This window comes from Cryptotermes secundus, unplaced genomic scaffold (genome assembly GCF_002891405.2).
Source record: "Cryptotermes secundus unplaced genomic scaffold, Csec_1.0 scaffold704, whole genome shotgun sequence".
NCBI classification, from domain to species: Eukaryota; Metazoa; Arthropoda; class Insecta; order Blattodea; family Kalotermitidae; genus Cryptotermes; species Cryptotermes secundus.
In genome coordinates, this window is record NW_019731232.1 from 92,260 (window position 1) to 108,704 (window position 16,445).

The 16,445-nt window shown below is 38.9% G+C and overlaps 2 protein-coding genes across 3 annotated transcripts in view; one reads left to right on the forward strand and one right to left on the reverse strand.

Annotated features, from left to right (window-relative positions):
- Positions 1 to 6,992, reverse strand: part of LOC111866602 (39S ribosomal protein L10, mitochondrial) — a 7,607-nt gene extending 615 nt beyond the window's left edge. Inside the window, exons 1-4 of the mRNA XM_023855721.2 lie at positions 6,752 to 6,992; positions 3,062 to 3,267; positions 2,713 to 2,823; positions 710 to 908 (exon numbers count right to left, since the gene is read on the reverse strand). Coding sequence (XP_023711489.1) covers positions 710 to 908; positions 2,713 to 2,823; positions 3,062 to 3,267; positions 6,752 to 6,773 — 538 coding nt within the window. The 5' untranslated portion in view covers positions 6,774 to 6,992. The remainder of the gene's footprint in view (positions 1 to 709; positions 909 to 2,712; positions 2,824 to 3,061; positions 3,268 to 6,751) is intronic.
- Positions 6,993 to 7,292: 300 nt separating this feature from the next.
- Positions 7,293 to 16,445, forward strand: part of LOC111866606 (angio-associated migratory cell protein) — an 11,281-nt gene continuing 2,128 nt past the window's right edge. Inside the window, exons 1-7 of one of the 2 annotated variants that reach the window (XM_023855726.2) lie at positions 7,293 to 7,410; positions 7,517 to 7,718; positions 9,034 to 9,161; positions 11,845 to 11,976; positions 12,697 to 12,841; positions 14,586 to 14,785; positions 15,438 to 15,593. In XM_023855726.2, coding sequence (XP_023711494.1) covers positions 7,532 to 7,718; positions 9,034 to 9,161; positions 11,845 to 11,976; positions 12,697 to 12,841; positions 14,586 to 14,785; positions 15,438 to 15,593 — 948 coding nt within the window. In that variant the 5' untranslated portion in view covers positions 7,293 to 7,410; positions 7,517 to 7,531. Of the gene's footprint in view, positions 7,411 to 7,516; positions 7,719 to 9,033; positions 9,162 to 11,844; positions 11,977 to 12,696; positions 12,842 to 14,585; positions 14,786 to 15,437; positions 15,594 to 16,445 lie in introns of those variants that run through there. The other variant, XM_023855727.2, reaches the window with a different exon arrangement.

The window sequence follows — 16,445 nt, forward strand, 5'->3', positions numbered from 1 at the left end:
ATGGATAAAGTCCAAAAACCCAACATATCAGTATGATAGGACTGGATGACTTAAAAATTACATAATGACCATATAATCAGCAGTTTAAATAAATTTCAATTTCAACCACACATCATAAACGCAACTAGATAATACAAACACAGATATTAAACTACAAAATTTTTACATTTTGAGGGTTACAAAAACAATTTAGCTACATGACTCAGAAACATAAACCCTGTCATACTGAAGGCAGGAGCCAGGGAAGTGTAGTCAGTATAGCAACTGCCTACAGGCTGGATGACTGAGGGGTTGGAGTTTGAGTCCCAGTAGGGTCAAGAATTTTCTCTTCTCCATGTCATCCAGACCAGCTCTGGGGTCTACCCGGCCTCCTATCTGATGGGTACCAAGGGCTCTTTCCCTAGGGGTAAAGCAGCAGGGGCATCAAGCTGACCACTCACTTCCAACTAGTGCCAAGGTCAAGGCAATGTGGATCTATACATCCACTCCCCCATATGCCTTCATGGCATAGTGCTTAATTAGTTAAGCACAAGGACAACTTTACCTTACCTTTATCATACTGAATGTTAGTTGTCAACAGTTTCAGTTATCTCAAAAGAGTTTAGATTAGCTATAACGCTTGGTTGGAATTAAAAAATTAAGATTTATCAGCAAATTAATTGTTAAATACAATGAGGATAAGGGGAATATGTTTACTTGGTATACTTACCCATAAGGATAAGCTGTGGAATTCTTCTGTTTAATTTTAACAGTTTTCCCACTTGAAGCTCCGGACTGAACACCATAAAATTTCTTGATACAAACAGTGTGAGAACTGGTTCATACTTTGTATCTTCTAAAGCCATTCTCATTACCTTTTTTCCATACTGCTTCAAATACATATTCTGCTTCTTCAACATAATATTAGTCTAAAACAAACAGTTGTACAATTTATCAACCATTAGAGATAGATCTGACCTAGAAAGGGTTAGGTTCAATTGAGTTTGAAAAGATAGACTTAAAAAAGTTTATACCAATGACACACCAACAGTCTTCAATACAACATTCAATACAAAATGTTTACCTTCATAATTATCCAATTACAAGAAATTTCACTTACACAGCTCCCATGATTTATCAATTTTCACCATGACCCCAACAGTAAATCCACAAAAGATCTGAGGCCCTCACAGTAGTGGTTGTAAAATGTGCTTTCATCTTACAACAGCATGTAATCTGTTGAAAGCAAGTCACAGTAGCCAAGCAGTCTAAGGCATATACTGTCTTCACTTGCTTGGAAATCAGGATCATGGGTTTGAATCCCACACAAGGCATGGAAGTTTGGTATGTGTTTGTGTTGTCCTGTGTTTAGGAAGAGGCCTTGCGATGAGCTGATCACTCGTCCAAGGAGTCCTACCATCTGTAAAATGATCATGAAACTGAAAAAAGAAAAAAAATCAGAGGCCAGGGCCCAAGGGGGCTGTAGAGCCAGTGGAAGAAAATCATTGAAAGCTGGCTGACATTTTAGAGGACTTTCAACAGATTACATGACATTATATCCCAAATCAGAGAATTCTTCCATAAATCTACATTTCACAGTGTCACCATATAATTTTTCTTTAAAGAAACATCATAATACAAGTTATTTGTTTCAAAGATCTGTTATCATGCAACATTTTGGGATCTCATATTGAATTGGATTGTTGTTCCCTCCACAACAATTTACATGGCTACCATAATAGAACAGCTGAAGGTGGTACTGATGCTTAGACTACTGAATTGTTCCTTTCATCTGCATAGATAATAGACTGTCAAATGGGATGGGAAGACAATCTCTTGAGGCAAACATAGACTACTTCAAGGTACTATTTTGCCATCTGCCTGGACAGAGTAAGAACTACAGGGAATCTTCATGAGGATTAATGGCAGTCTGGCCCAAATCTGTAACCTGTATCTCCAAAAATCAAAGGAGTGACAATCTTATCTGAATTTTTCTAATTCTAAATTATATCCCTAACAAGCTGGTAATATATCCCACTATACAGTACCTATCTGTAGTTCCATCTTGGACATTTTTATTCAATCAGATGTTACTGTCGGTCTAAGAAGAGCTTTCAACCTTCTTCATAGTGTTATTACACCATGACTTGTGTCCATAACATTTCAGCAAATTCTAGAAAACTAAATTTATATCTAATATGATTTTTTTTTATTTTCATTTTTCTAGACTTACACAATGTTAAATTATTTTATTTTTCAATTATTTATTTCAATTTATTCTCCATTAGCCATTGGGCATTTATATACAGTAAAGTTCTACAACTGAAATAAACATGTGGTCCTTGAGAAAGTGAGAGCTAGGATAGCAGTCAGTATAGCAACTGGCTACAAGCTGCACAACCAAAGGGTCATAGTTCAAGTCCCAGTAGGGGCAAGAATTTTCACTTCTCCATGTTGTCCAGACTGGCTCTGGGGCCCACCCTGCTTCCTAACCAATGGGTACCAGGGGCTCTTTCCCCATGGGTAAAGCAGCTGGTGCGTGAAGCCCACCACTCACTTGCAACTAGTTCTGAGGTCAAGAAAATGTAAGTCTACACATCCACTGCCCTTATGTCTTCATGGTGTAGTGCTTAATTACCTAAGCACAAGGACAAATTTACCTTTACCTTACCTTGAGAAAGTGTACACACTGTATTCCCAAAACCCAAAAAATTAAGCCAAAGCCAGACTTACTCTGAATCTGTCTTCTGCAGATATTGGATTTGAATGAAAGAAAGCAACCAGTCTAGAATGGTTGAACCAGTTCAACACCTCTCTAGCTAAAATCCTTTCATATGGATTTTCCTGAAAAAATCAGTAATTATATTAACAAAAAGTGAACAGAATATCAAGTCTTTTCATTTTAATTTAGTCACTATTCAGTGTTTTCACTTTCATGTAGTTTATGAACTTCTGATTTTGTTTCAGCATTGTGTTCTGTTAGTACTTTTTAAGACAGAAGGATTCCCAGGGGCTGAAGGACTTGGGAACACAGCTTTGGGGCAAGAATTGAAGATGATGAGCAAAAAAAAAAAAAACCTACCACATCTTCATTGCGCGGTTGAACTTCAATTGGTTTTTCACATAAGTCAGCCAAAGACATCCCTTCCCTTGGGTTCAAATAATATGGTTTACAAACTTTTAGTACTTTGGCTTTCTCATAATGTGGTGCAGCTGGTCTCTGAATATTTATTCGTTTCCTAAATCTGACAAACTGAAGTGAAGTCTGCCATCTCCACTGAAGACATACTGAAACACACAATAATGATAGATTTCATAGCATTCGGGACATAATCCAGGTTTCTAGAATGGTTTGATGTTCAAAATGAGTTAGTTAGCTTTTTTCCAAAAATGTATATCTGGCAATCTAAATCCAATTCTTTCTGCTTTGTAACAAGAAAAAGGAGAGAAGAATATCCACTCAGGTGCAGAAACCTGCACATCTTTGGCCTGGAAATAAGTAAAGATTTTACGGAAAGTAGTAAATAATTCACCCTTCAATAATTTATCAGTACATATTTGTTCCTATTTTCAATTCCATGAGCATAACTGCAAACCGCATCTGTGGTCAGAGGTCCCGGGTTCGATTCCCGATGATACTAGATTTTCTGAGAAGTAATGGGTCTGGAACAAGTTGCACTTAGCCTCGTGAGGATAACTGAGGAGCTATTTCAAGGAAATAGTGGCTCCAGTCTAGAAAACCAAGGTTAACGTCTGTGGGGATCCGTTGCACTGACTACACGAGACACTTTTATCCGCAAAAGTTGGCACTCAGTTTGTATAGTTTGCTTGTAGACTACAGGACACAGAGTTTGTTTTTAGTTTGAGCATAACTGCATTATAGATTGATTTTCTAAAATGACATAGCACTTATGATAGTCAATTTTATTTTCTTTTTGCTTGTCTCTATGCACCCAAAGACACTGGCTTGCCAAGAAAAAAGTTGTGATGACATATAAGTGCTGAGTGACCATACATTAACAAAGGGAACTTCCTTGAATGCAATCAGCTACAACCACAGCCACAACAAATTAACAGACAATATATCACAACAAACTTCCATTCATCACCTACTAAATGTAATTAATAACAAGGTTGTTTCATGAAGATTACTGACTTCTGTGATGTGACACCATGCAGCCTAGATCACTGCCACCATTTTGTTGGAGAGAGTAGACTAAATGGCATCACACCTATGAAGAGAGTGATCTTCACAGTGACTGCTGTGAGAACCACACACTTCATGAGGAAATCAAACAGTTGTTAATTGTCTGTACTCAGAAACTGTCACAACGTTGCAAGTGTCTGCTGATGGCAACTTCAGCCAGAATCTCCAAAGTGGCTCTTTCACCCAAGTAAATGAATATAAATGCTTTTCCCACCCTCTGTCAACACCGAAAATGGGTTGTGGTCAGAAACACATTCATGCCATGCTATTCATTACTCATCACACATGGGGTTGTAGTTTATTTTACGATACCGTCAGTATCTCAAGCTATACAGTACCGAAAGGTAGGATGAATGGTGAATAATGAATTGGAAAGAATTTCAAATGAAGTTAGTGTCACCTAATTGAGGTACTATCTCAGCATTTGGCTGGGAGGGCTAATGGAAACCACAGAAAACCTGAGTGAGTATAGCTCATGTCCTGGCTAAGATTCAAACTAAGAACCTGCTAACAAAAGTCTATGGCATTACTGTCTGCTTTCCCAGGTGTTATGGACATGAAACAAACTTTCTGGAAAAGATTTCCACTCCTGCTGCAAATGTCATATCAAAATGATGCAGGTGTGTTGAAATACTGCACACATTCTCCACGCATCAGCAACAGTTGCCAGCAATGCTACTGCGCCTACCGTCCCACATAACATTAACATCAATGATAATGAGGTGTGTTCCTAAGCCTTTCTTCAACAGGTTACAATTACATGGACCTAGATCTTAGCATCTACAAACTTCTGAATCATCTACATGCTTCCTCATACCATATTCTTTTACAGTGCAATCACATAAGTAATAATGACACACACTTGCAAACTATTGCATGCTGGCATCTCAATATAGAACACTCCTGACATGAATCTGGCAGGCCCTTGTAATGAGCTAAAACCAATTATGCTTCAAACTATGTCAGATTTGAGGTTTTCACAGTGATAATTATGAAAAGTACTATCTCATGCACTGCAATGTTTGCCAAACTACGTGGCGCTATAACACAAAAGATAGTGCTTTTCATCTCTCAAACTAAACTATATGTTAAACGTGTTTCTCTTGCAGTCAACAGCCACTAAATTGATAAAAAAAATATTCTGTTGTTGTGGGACAAAGGGTCTCATAACAGATCTGTGAAACCTGACATGAAGAACAAGACCAAAACAGCACATGACACTTGGTACACAACAGTATAAAACAATTATTTTGCTGCTGTTTTGTATGGCTGTGGGACATGGAACCTCCCAATTTCATAAATATCTATAATCACATATTCACTCCATTACTTCAGAAATTCTTCCTTACTCTAAATGGAGACCAAATTTATGAAATACTAAAGTAACCTAAGTGTATATTTAGCTTGAATTAAGTCAATTCAGGGAGCAAAGGCAAAAACAACTCAATCTAGTGTGACTATTTAAGTTTTATCACTTGAAAACTCATCACCCTTACATGTTTCGATCCCTACAGATCATCCTCAGAGGGCATCAATACTTTTTCCAGAAACTACTATCACAATAGTGATAGTTTCGGGTAGAGAAAAGATGGCTATATTTTTAGGGCAAAATGTAANGTACACAATGTCTTTGTAATTGTTAGTGTGATGGACCAGAATGAAACAAATCAAATTCAATTCATGGAGGTTCATATAATTTAAATTTTTCAATGGTGATTTCAGCTTTCTTCCAACATGAATCTGAAGTCAATGGTGGCAGTATGTATCTGTTTATTTAAATTCATTTGCCATACAAATATGTAGTGCCTTTCTAATGCTTCACCTGCCAAAAATACTGCAGAAACCTACAAGCTGACCAACACTCTCATCCATTATCAAGGATGTCTTAAGTTAGGATGGTATCTGTCCATCCTTATTAAGAATGGGTGGAAGAATACAAGCCACATTTGTGATAGCATATAAATGAGTTTAAATTCATTTAGATGCATTTACAAATATTAATGATTCTGTATGAAAGAGAGAGAAAAAGACTTTACCAAAATCATTCTAACCTGTCCAACAATTTATCCCGTCAGTATAGAAAACCAAACAGCAAAGAGAGGATTTTTTTAGAAGTTCTATTACGTTTGATAATATATTTATAAATCCAAAACACCCAGAAAATATTCCTTTTAGAGCGGTAGAGAGATTAATTATGGGTAAAATCGGTTTCTGCAACAAGTTCAACAACTTTGGCAAGTAATTCCACTGGCTTTAATACAAGAAGGGGTGCACTTCCCACACAGGCACATGTTCCCTCGAATATTTAAATCTATTTAATTAGAACAAAAGCAATTAATTATGATTACTACACACATCATTACTACTTACAAAAGTAACTGGTAACAGTATCTGAAATAATAAGGATGGAATGCTATGTCTGAAAACATTGACGAACAGGTGGAGGTATTGTCTGGTATCACCAGCGATCCATTGTTCGGCGATTGTACACTTTAACCACGTCTTCAGCATTATAAGCAGCTAATGCTTTGAATGAAATTACCATATACAATTCATCATACTTACCTGTTGGGTTTAATACAGACATTGATAACTCAATGGTAGGACTAAAAACTTTTTTAGAAAGCAGAATTTAACAGATTAAATGATTTTCAAATACTTCTACTTCACAACTCTCAAATGCACTACACTGTGTAATTCCTAATTATATATACACACATATATACATAATATATAAAACAGAAATATTGATATTCATAATAAAATGCCGCTACCTCTTCCTTATCTGTGACTCAACTTTCAGCGATGATCAAGAGCGATCAAGAGTACAGTCAATCCATTCCGATCCATTCGATCCATTCGTTCAGTTTCATATGTATGCACTAGCGACATCGTCGGTCCGACTTGATTAGTTAAATATACGAAATAAAGCTGACATCATTACAAATTCTCATGCAAGACGTAATTTCATCACCCTCGCTGAGCTGTATAGACCGTATAGACCGGTATAGACCATGGCGTGAAATTATTTCATCTTCTACATATTGCCTCCAGTCACCGATGTTGTTATTCCGTGGACTCACGTTATGGACCCGTGTATTGTCCAAGGTCCCGTGCTAGTCACGTTGTGTACTTAATGATGTCTGTTGAAGACGTTGAAGAAGCAGACCATGTGGAAATATGTTGGAATGTTTTGGATCGTTTTTATCTAGGTCGAATTTGCAGTTGAGTTTATTAAAGCTTTATTTTTAAGTAAAAAGACTTGGGTATTAAATTTGTTTTGAAATGGAATATACATATTTTTGAGTCTGTAAAATATTTCGGTTTTAGTTCGTAACCAATAATATGGATTCCGACGAGCTGTTTGACGATGAAGTTGATGAGGTTGCTGATGAAGAGTCTGCTGGTGAAAATAATTTTGTAGACACAGATGATACAAGCGATGAAGATATGGATATGAAAGGGGATGAATATTCTGAAGGAAGTCAGCCTATAAGGGACGATTCAGCTTACGTATTTTCACTGCATAAAGGTTCGATCACGTTAATGCTATCTTTTAATACTCAGTAGTGATCATGTGAGTGTAAAGATATTGATATCACTTTTAGAACTTGTTTACATTTAGTGAGGTAAGGAATAGGTAATGTAGTAACCAAAGGCAATATAGTCTTTTTGCCAACTTGTGCAGTTACAGACTCTACAAGTAATAATTTCTGTTAACTTATTTAAATAAAGTTACACATTACAAATAAACTTTTTTGTAACTTGTAGAACTCTTGTTTTTTGAAGCTGCAGGTTGATTTTTATAAACTACAAATGTACCATATTTTGACGTTCTTCTTAATCATAACACATAGAATTTACTTGTCATGCGAGGAAAGACCTTATCTTGTGTGGCAGTTATAACATTGACACTATAAGTTTACAAGTTATTCTTGTACATGCCCTGAAGTGTTCTCTTTTTTGTAAGATGGGCTTTACCAGCCTAAAATATTTAACCTGTAACTTCTGTTTTCCCCATCCGAGGTTTTCAGTTAAAATATTCACTATGTAAGATTTGAGGTTTTCACGGCGGTGCCACATCCCAGAAGACTGCTTTCTTCAAAATATTCACTGTTCAACAGACTACATTAATACTGGTGAGCCTGCAAAGCATTGCCAGTTGAAACTGATGGTTCTCAAGGGAGGAAGGTGTGCCATGTTGGATATGAGTGCTGTGTAATTAAGAAGACTAACCTTTTTTCTCCATGTGTGACTTAATAGAACTGTGGGCCGCACCATAGTTCAAGCGGTTAGTCGCTGGCTTCCCACCGCAGCGGCCCGGGTTCGATCCCGGGTCTGGTCAAGTGGGATTTGTGGTGGACAAAGTGGTGCTCGGGCAGGGTTTCACCAAGTACTTCGGTTTCCCCTGCCAATCTTCATTTCACTAATTGCTCCAGAATCACCCTCACCTATCATCTGGGGCTGGTACAATAGGCCAGAAGTGGCTGCAAGTGTACCCCACTAGCAATAGAAAAAAAGTAGAACTGTGAAGTCCTGTACTCTTATTGCATATAACTCCCATAATGCTGAGCATAGAGAAAGGGTTGCTTTTTACTGTGAGAACCATACAAAATGCACAAATATACTCTGTGGATAGAATGCAGAGATTTAGTACATCAAAGCAAGTGATACTTATGGTGACCAATGGGTCGTTGCTTTGACTTTGTGGGTTAAAGTGATTTTTTTTAAGAATAATGAACCAAAGCTGTAATCACATTATCATGGAGTGAAACTCTGTGGAAGAAATGTTTTTCCCTAGCATTTATTCTAAATAATTGTGACTGGAGGAAATGTCTGTCATGTAGGTTCTGTATTCTGCTGCCATTTGCAGCCTATGACTGGAAAACTGGCTGTGACTGGGGCACAGGATGATGTTGCATACGTATGGGAAACACACTCTGGAGAAGTGATTTTACATTGCAAGGACCACAAGGTTGGTTATATGTTTGTAATTCATTTAATGTAGTGATATTTGACATTCAACTAAAGAAACAGAATTGCAGTGTACTTATAGAAAAAAAAATCGAAATTTCTGGTTAGGGTTACTTTGAAGATCAGTGATTTTGAGCAGATGGAATACCTTTAATCAAGGAACAGTACATGGAGTTTTCAGTGTATTTACTTACTTTATGGCTGCAAATGCCATGGAATATAAGAGGTAGAGTTCACATTTTATAGCGTGCCTTGCAAAATATAAATCTCTTGTTTATGTGATTCATCATATTATCACTGTTGTAGCGACAAAGACATGGTAATATAACAGTAACCTCTGATCTTTAAGAAATATCACCATGTATTTCAAGAAACCAAGTAAATGCAATATAACTATTTCATTTCATTTTTATTTGGTGTTTATAATTGATACAACAGTAATACTTGAACAAGTCACATCATTAAATACATAATTCTTGAAATCCTTTTGCCCAAATGCCTAAAGGATTAGAATTTGTCAACAATATATAATCACGGGTAAGATTTGGGCAGACGGGCCGCTCCGTGGACATGAGGTTGAAGGAGCATCAGCGGCACATACATCTCGAACAACCGGACAAGTCGGCCGTAGCTGAACACAGCATCGATCTGGGACACCGTATTCAGCTTCAGAATACCTCCATCCTCGCCACCAAGACCCACTATATGGATCACATCATTAGGGAGGCAATTGAGATTGAACTGCATCCAGAAAATATGAACAGAGAGGGGGGTTTTGTCTCAGCAAGTCTTGGAAGCCTCTCATCTGTTCTCTTAAAAACCCCCACCGGGATATGACACTAGATCCAGAAGGCCACACAGGCCATGACCAACTAACATAACCCCCCCCCCCCTCAGCTTACGGGTTATTGCCCAGCCTTTAACCTTGCCTTTCTCTCCCCCAACACAAAAACCATGCTTGTCCCAGCTCCTTCCCCCCTCCACTACTGTTTTCACTTGTATACTTGCCCATCCCCCCTTCCTTCTCTGCTCTCACATAGCTGTGTATATTTCCAACACCAGTCTGCTTTTACCAGTTCTCACGGTCTCTTCGCTTGCGGATTTCTTATATTTTTCCTTCTACCCTGAAGATGGAGGCGATACGTTCCTCCGAAACGTCGGTTAACACCACATATACACGGTGCCAAATCCCAGAAGACTGCTTTCTTCAATATATAATCATGCTTGTCATGGTTAACCTATAATTAAAATATAAAATTTTAGTTCTAATGTTTATAGATTGTGCTTGTTTTATAATTTTATAAAATCGTGGATAAATCTTAACAGTTGAGTGGACACCCTGTGCTGTGCTTGATGTAGTAGAATGTAAGAAAGGTAAAAGCTCTCTGCTTTGTGTGCCTAACTGAACCATTGTGTTAGGAAGGATATTTAAATTGGCTGGTATGGGAGCGTAAGTGCATAGTTAATTTATGTGATACAGTAAATGATTATGCTCAGTAATCAGTCACTTATACAGAAATTTCAAATAATTATTTCTTTCGCTTTTGTCTCAAATTTTCAAATTGTGCCATTCTAAAAAGTGTAAATCTGTGTAACATAAGTAAAAGAAATATATATATTACTATTCTTTAACATAAGAGCCAGGAGAGCCACTGGTTACATGCTGGACGACAAAGGGGGTCGGAGTTCGAGTCCCGATGGGGGCAAGAATTTCCTCTTCTTCATGTTGTCCAGACTGGCTCTGGGGTCCACCCAACCTTCTATCCATTGGGTACTGGGAGCTCTTTCCCCAGTGGTAAAGCAGCAGGGGCATGAAGCTGATCACTCAACTCCAGCTAGTGCCGAGGTCAGGAAAATGTATATCTGTACATCCGCTCCCCTCATACACCTTCATGATGTACTGCATAATTAGTTAAACACAGGGACAACTTTACCTTTTATTGTTCTTTAGGAATTAATTAGACTGCCCCTGTGTTCTAGTGGTCAGAGTTCCTGGCTACAGATCCAGAGGTTCAGGTTCGATTCCTGATGCTACCAGATTTTGTGAGAAGTAGTGGGTCTGGAATGGGGTCCACTCAGCCTCATGAAGATAATGGAGGAGCTGTTTCAAGGAAATAGCGGCTCCAGTCTAGAAACCCGAAATTAATGGCCTTGGGGAGTCATTGCGCTGACCACTCGACACTCTCTATCTTCTAAAGTTGGCACTAACTTTGCCGACAAGTGGTGGTCGTCAGTATAGTTCACTTGCAGACTAAAACCACAGAGTGCGTTGTTTAAGAAATAATTTTTATATAGGCTCAAAACTGGGATAGCTAGGTTAGTATAGTGACTAAGCTAAGGACTCAATGACCAGGGACTTGGGAATTCAGTGTCTAGCAGGGGGCAGATGTTTTCATTCTCTCTGCTGCATCAGAATTGAGTCTGGGGCATCCTGTCTAATGAATGCTGGGGGGGGGGTTCTCTGGGGATAAGGATAATGTGGATCTGACTATTCACTTCCACCTAGTTCAGAGGTTAAGGATGCCAGTAGCTGTATCCCTCCCCCCCATACATCTTCATGGTGTGGTTCTTCAGAGCCCAGGGACAACTTTACTTTTATATTTATTGTGTGTTTGAAGTCAAAATTATATCAGTTATATTCAACATTTGATAGTTAACATTGTAATTACGTTTGTCATGTACAGGACTCTGTTATATGTGCTGAGTTCAGCCATGATGGATCTTACGTTGCAACTGGAGACATGAGCGGTGTGCTAATAGTCTGGAGAGTAGCTACTAAGTGCCCAGTATTTCAGACACATGTTGGTGACCTAACAGTAAGTTAACAGTTATTTAAAACTGGGTAACTGTCTTAACGCAGTGATATCCAGCAATCCATGCCACTGGTTTTCCTGACAATCCTGCCAATTTATAGAAAAAGAGGTGTTTCTTTATCCAAAAAAAAATATATATATATCATAATTTAATAGGTAATCAATGTGTAGTAGAACCTCAAGTTCCTTTTGTGAAATGTGGATCTGAAGTGAGGAAAATCATAAATGCAACACAAATTTTTTACTTATGGTCATTTAAATTGAATGTTAAATGAATGAAAACTTTAAATTAAAAAAAAAAGGTAAATTTATCCCTGTGAAGGCCTATAGGCTTGTGAGAGGTTGAGGCTCCCACATTTTCTAGAGAGTCTGTTCACAGATGGTGGTAAGGTTATCAGTCTTACTTGCCAGCCGCCCTTTAGCCCCCAGGGATATTCCTGGTACTCATTTCTGTTAGAGGCTGAGTCAACCCCAGGGCCATAGTGTGGCTGGAAGGATTAGGTAAATTGAAAGAAATCTTACTCATTGGGACGTGAACCCGCAACCTTCAAGCTTGTAGCATAGTGCCTCAACCAACTATGCTGCTGTATGCCCCAAAGCTTTAACTTAGGAACATTAAATGCAGATTATTTATACATGAAGGGTCCATTGTCCATGTCAGAATAACCTATCATATGCTTGAGGGAGACCCTGTACCTTGCAGTTAAATAATATTGATTGCAGTGGCTGAGGTGGCACCACGGAGCAAATGTCTTGCTTGTTGGAACCGTTTTGGGGGACGTGTACATGTGGCGAATTCCAGGAGGGGACTACAAGCTGCTGGCAGGCAACTGGAAGAAAACGGAGTGTGGGCTCATATTGCCTGATGGTATGCCCTTCACAATGGAATTCCAAACATGCATTTTGGATTCATATTATAGTCATCTGGTTTATTACACTGTGTAGTCTCGTATGCAGTTACCAGTACGTTGGAAGTACGTATTGCCCATATGTTCAGGGTAGAAGATAACCTGTTTTTGCTAAAGGATGGGCTATATAGGGCAGGGAGGGAAAAGGGTCATGGAGGAGCAGATGGAGTGGCCAGTCAAAGTCAGGGATGTAGAAGAGGTGGGGTGGTAAGAAGTCTTGGCCCCTAAACCTCAATGAGAATCTTCAACACAGTGGAAACGTCAGTGCTGTTTGAATGCTTTCAGGTCGAGACCCAAAATTGTCTGTTATTTTTGTTTGTCCTGAGAAAACTATAGACATAAAATTTATATCAGATTTGAGGTTCTTATATCAGTGACTGTGAATGTACTTGAAAGGATTCTGACGATGGTGTATACTGTACTTCTTTTGGCTTATTTTGGACTTCACCCATCGTCTGGTATGTAAAAGACAAAAGACCACCACGTTTCGGAGCCTGGATCTGTCTCCGTCTTCAGGTGGATAGGGAAGGATAAACCTACTCAGTTGGGCCCGTTAGAAAGAGCTAGTCTCAATCACTGGACCAGTGATCGAGACTAGCTCTTCAGGTGGATAGGGAAGGATAAACCTATTCAGTTGGACCCGTTAGAAAGAGCTAGTCTCAATCACTGGTCCAGTGATCAAGACTAGCTCTTTCTAACGGGTCCAACTGAGTAGGTTTATCCTTCCCTATCCACCTGAAGACGGAGACAGATCCAGGCTCCGAAACGTGGTGGTCTTTTGTCTTTTACATACCAGACGATGGGTGAAGTCCAAAATAAGCCAAAAGAAGTACTGTGAATGTACTGTTGTCATTGGTATGTGATACCATGTAGTTAGGTAAATACTAATGTTTTGTAGTGACCTATTGCCTCTGTCTTCAGGATAGAAGAGTTTACTTTTCGTACTTGGACAAGGGAGCGTCAGGCTTGTCTGAAATGTTGGTACCTGTCTACCACTTGCGTAGCATCACATTCTTCAGACATTTTATAGGAAAGAGAGTCCCATAGTTGGATAATTAAGAAGGGCACTTTATGCAGATTGAAAGGCATTCCAGTCGTTTTCATTATAAATGGAATGATGCTTCTTTAAGAAGTCGAATGGAATTTGGCGGAATGTTGCAACCAAAAGTCGAACCAAAAGTAAATGCAGTGTGGAGTGTGGTCACATTTTATGCGAATTTGAAATAGTACAATATAGAAATGCGCGAAGTTTGAAGTAATGCAGATCCTGAAGAAAACCATAAGATTCACATATTTCTTTCAAAACTATGAGAAGGCTTGTCTTGAATTATGGTATGACTCCAGGAATGCATCCTCGCATAAAATGTGACCACACTTTACTGGAAATCTTTAAATACAGTGATGCTGCCTGTTGAATGTTCCAGAATTTAAGGTTTTCCCTCATTTGATGTTCAGTGATCCCAAGTCAATAATCTGTGCAAAATTTTCTTCATTTAACATTTCCCTTAGTTTATAACTTTAATGAAATTTTAAAATGTGAGTTTCAGTATAATAGTACAAACTTCTGTCTATACACTTCAGCAGTTAGTTGAACATTTGCAATATTTCAGTGACATGAACTTCTCAGTGGGGGGAGTCTTTTTCAGGAGGTTTCAAGTACGATGTGATGAAGATGGACTGATGATATGAACTTCAAATTTTCAGGCAAACGTGCAGCGATAGGTTATGGGGATGGGTCAATTAAAATATATGACATGAAGACTACCTCACGGTTACATGACATACGTCAAGGACAGGCTCACACTGGTACTATTAGTGCCATGGAATGCCATCCTGATAATAACTTGCTCATAACCGGTAGTGTGGATGGACATGCTGTTCTACTCAAAACCCAGACTGGAAAGGTTAGTGTAAGATTTAAGTTCTAAGTAGTAACTGACTTCTGCATAATAGGTACCCTGAATCATCCAGTTTTGTTTTACAATTTTCAGTTTGTCCTTAAGTTTTGTTTGAATTCCATAATAGTCCTTTTCTCCTCAATACATTTTGAATTTCCTCTTCCCATGAAGAAAGCAGTCTTCTGGGATTTGGCACCGTGTACCATGTTTATGCCTCTAGATTATTTTGTTTCTCCTTCTTCTTGCAATGTCTTTCCATCATATTATACATGTCTGAACCAACTGTGTTTGTGAATTCAAATTTCTGTTTAGTTACTGAAATTATTTGGTTATAATGAAAGCAGGGATAGTGTGTTGGATGACTGCGTAGAGGTGAGGATTCTTTGTTTTACTGTTGTGTCCAGAGTGGTGCTGGGACCAGTCCTTTTGTGCCCAATGGTTATTGCTCCTTCTCTGCAGGTAAAGTGGCTGAAGCATAAAGCTACCATCTAGTATTGTCATTTAAAATATGTGCTTTACATTAATAATGCCTATATGCTTCCATGGTGTTACTCTCAGACACAGAATGACTTTACCTTCTGTATAGCAGTAAGTACAAAGAAGACTATGTGTTGGACATATTTTTAAACAATACTCCTGGTTTTGTCACTGGTTACAGATTGTGTCAGTATTGGATTGCAAAGGTCCCAACCCTGAGGCAGAGTCCAGTAATGCCTCTGTTGAAGCCGTAGGTTTCTGTCAGGATAGCAGCTTTTCTCTCGCAGCCACTGGCAATCTTGATGGGGTGTTGTGCATATGGGATATTTCCAGAGTGGTAAGACCATTTTAGAAGATTGCAGTCATATTCCCTTCGTTAATGTCGACACAACTGCCATCATCCTAGCCACTGCAATGAATTACAGTTGCAATATGTCTATATTGCTAATTTGATTGGTCTTATACATTTATAACCATGTTGTGTGATTTACAAATAGGTAAAATATAAATTAGAATGGCTTATTTAGAACCCTTTTAATGATTTGACATGATATTGTGACATGTTGACCCCTCCCTCCCCAGCGGTACGTGGCGGTAACGTAACGCTCGCATTCTTATGGTAATAGGCGAGTTCCCGCCCCGCCACTCCCCTCCGCGGTGACGTCACCGAGGGATATCGCGGTCGCTAGGCAACGCGAGTCAACAGCGNCTTCTGACACCAGTGTAACGTGTTCACGTTACTGAAGACGCCGTAGAGATGGTTAATTGGTTTATTTAACAATCTACAAATAACGGCTACAATTAATTATCACAACGTTACGGGTTTCCACAGTTTACAAACCCTACAACACAATCTCTTAACACTGTCTTCAAGAGTCTTCCAGTATTAATAACGCGGGAGCTATATCAGTCTCCCTGAAATACACACTCCGAGTATAACTGTACTACAGCACTCACTATGTCTTGAAAGCACACAATACGTCTTCCGCTCGCTGACTTCTTAGTTATCGCACTCGCAGGCTATGTTTCAACTGAACTCGTAGCTGCTGTGGAGTCCACTTATATAGCCTTGCACTGTTGCTAGTGTGACGTGGCGTATAGCCTAGGACGCTGTTGCTAGTGTGACGTCACCGCTGTTGATTAGCATTGCGTAGTTGCCAGGTTACGGGGCTCGGCTATCTTCGGCTCT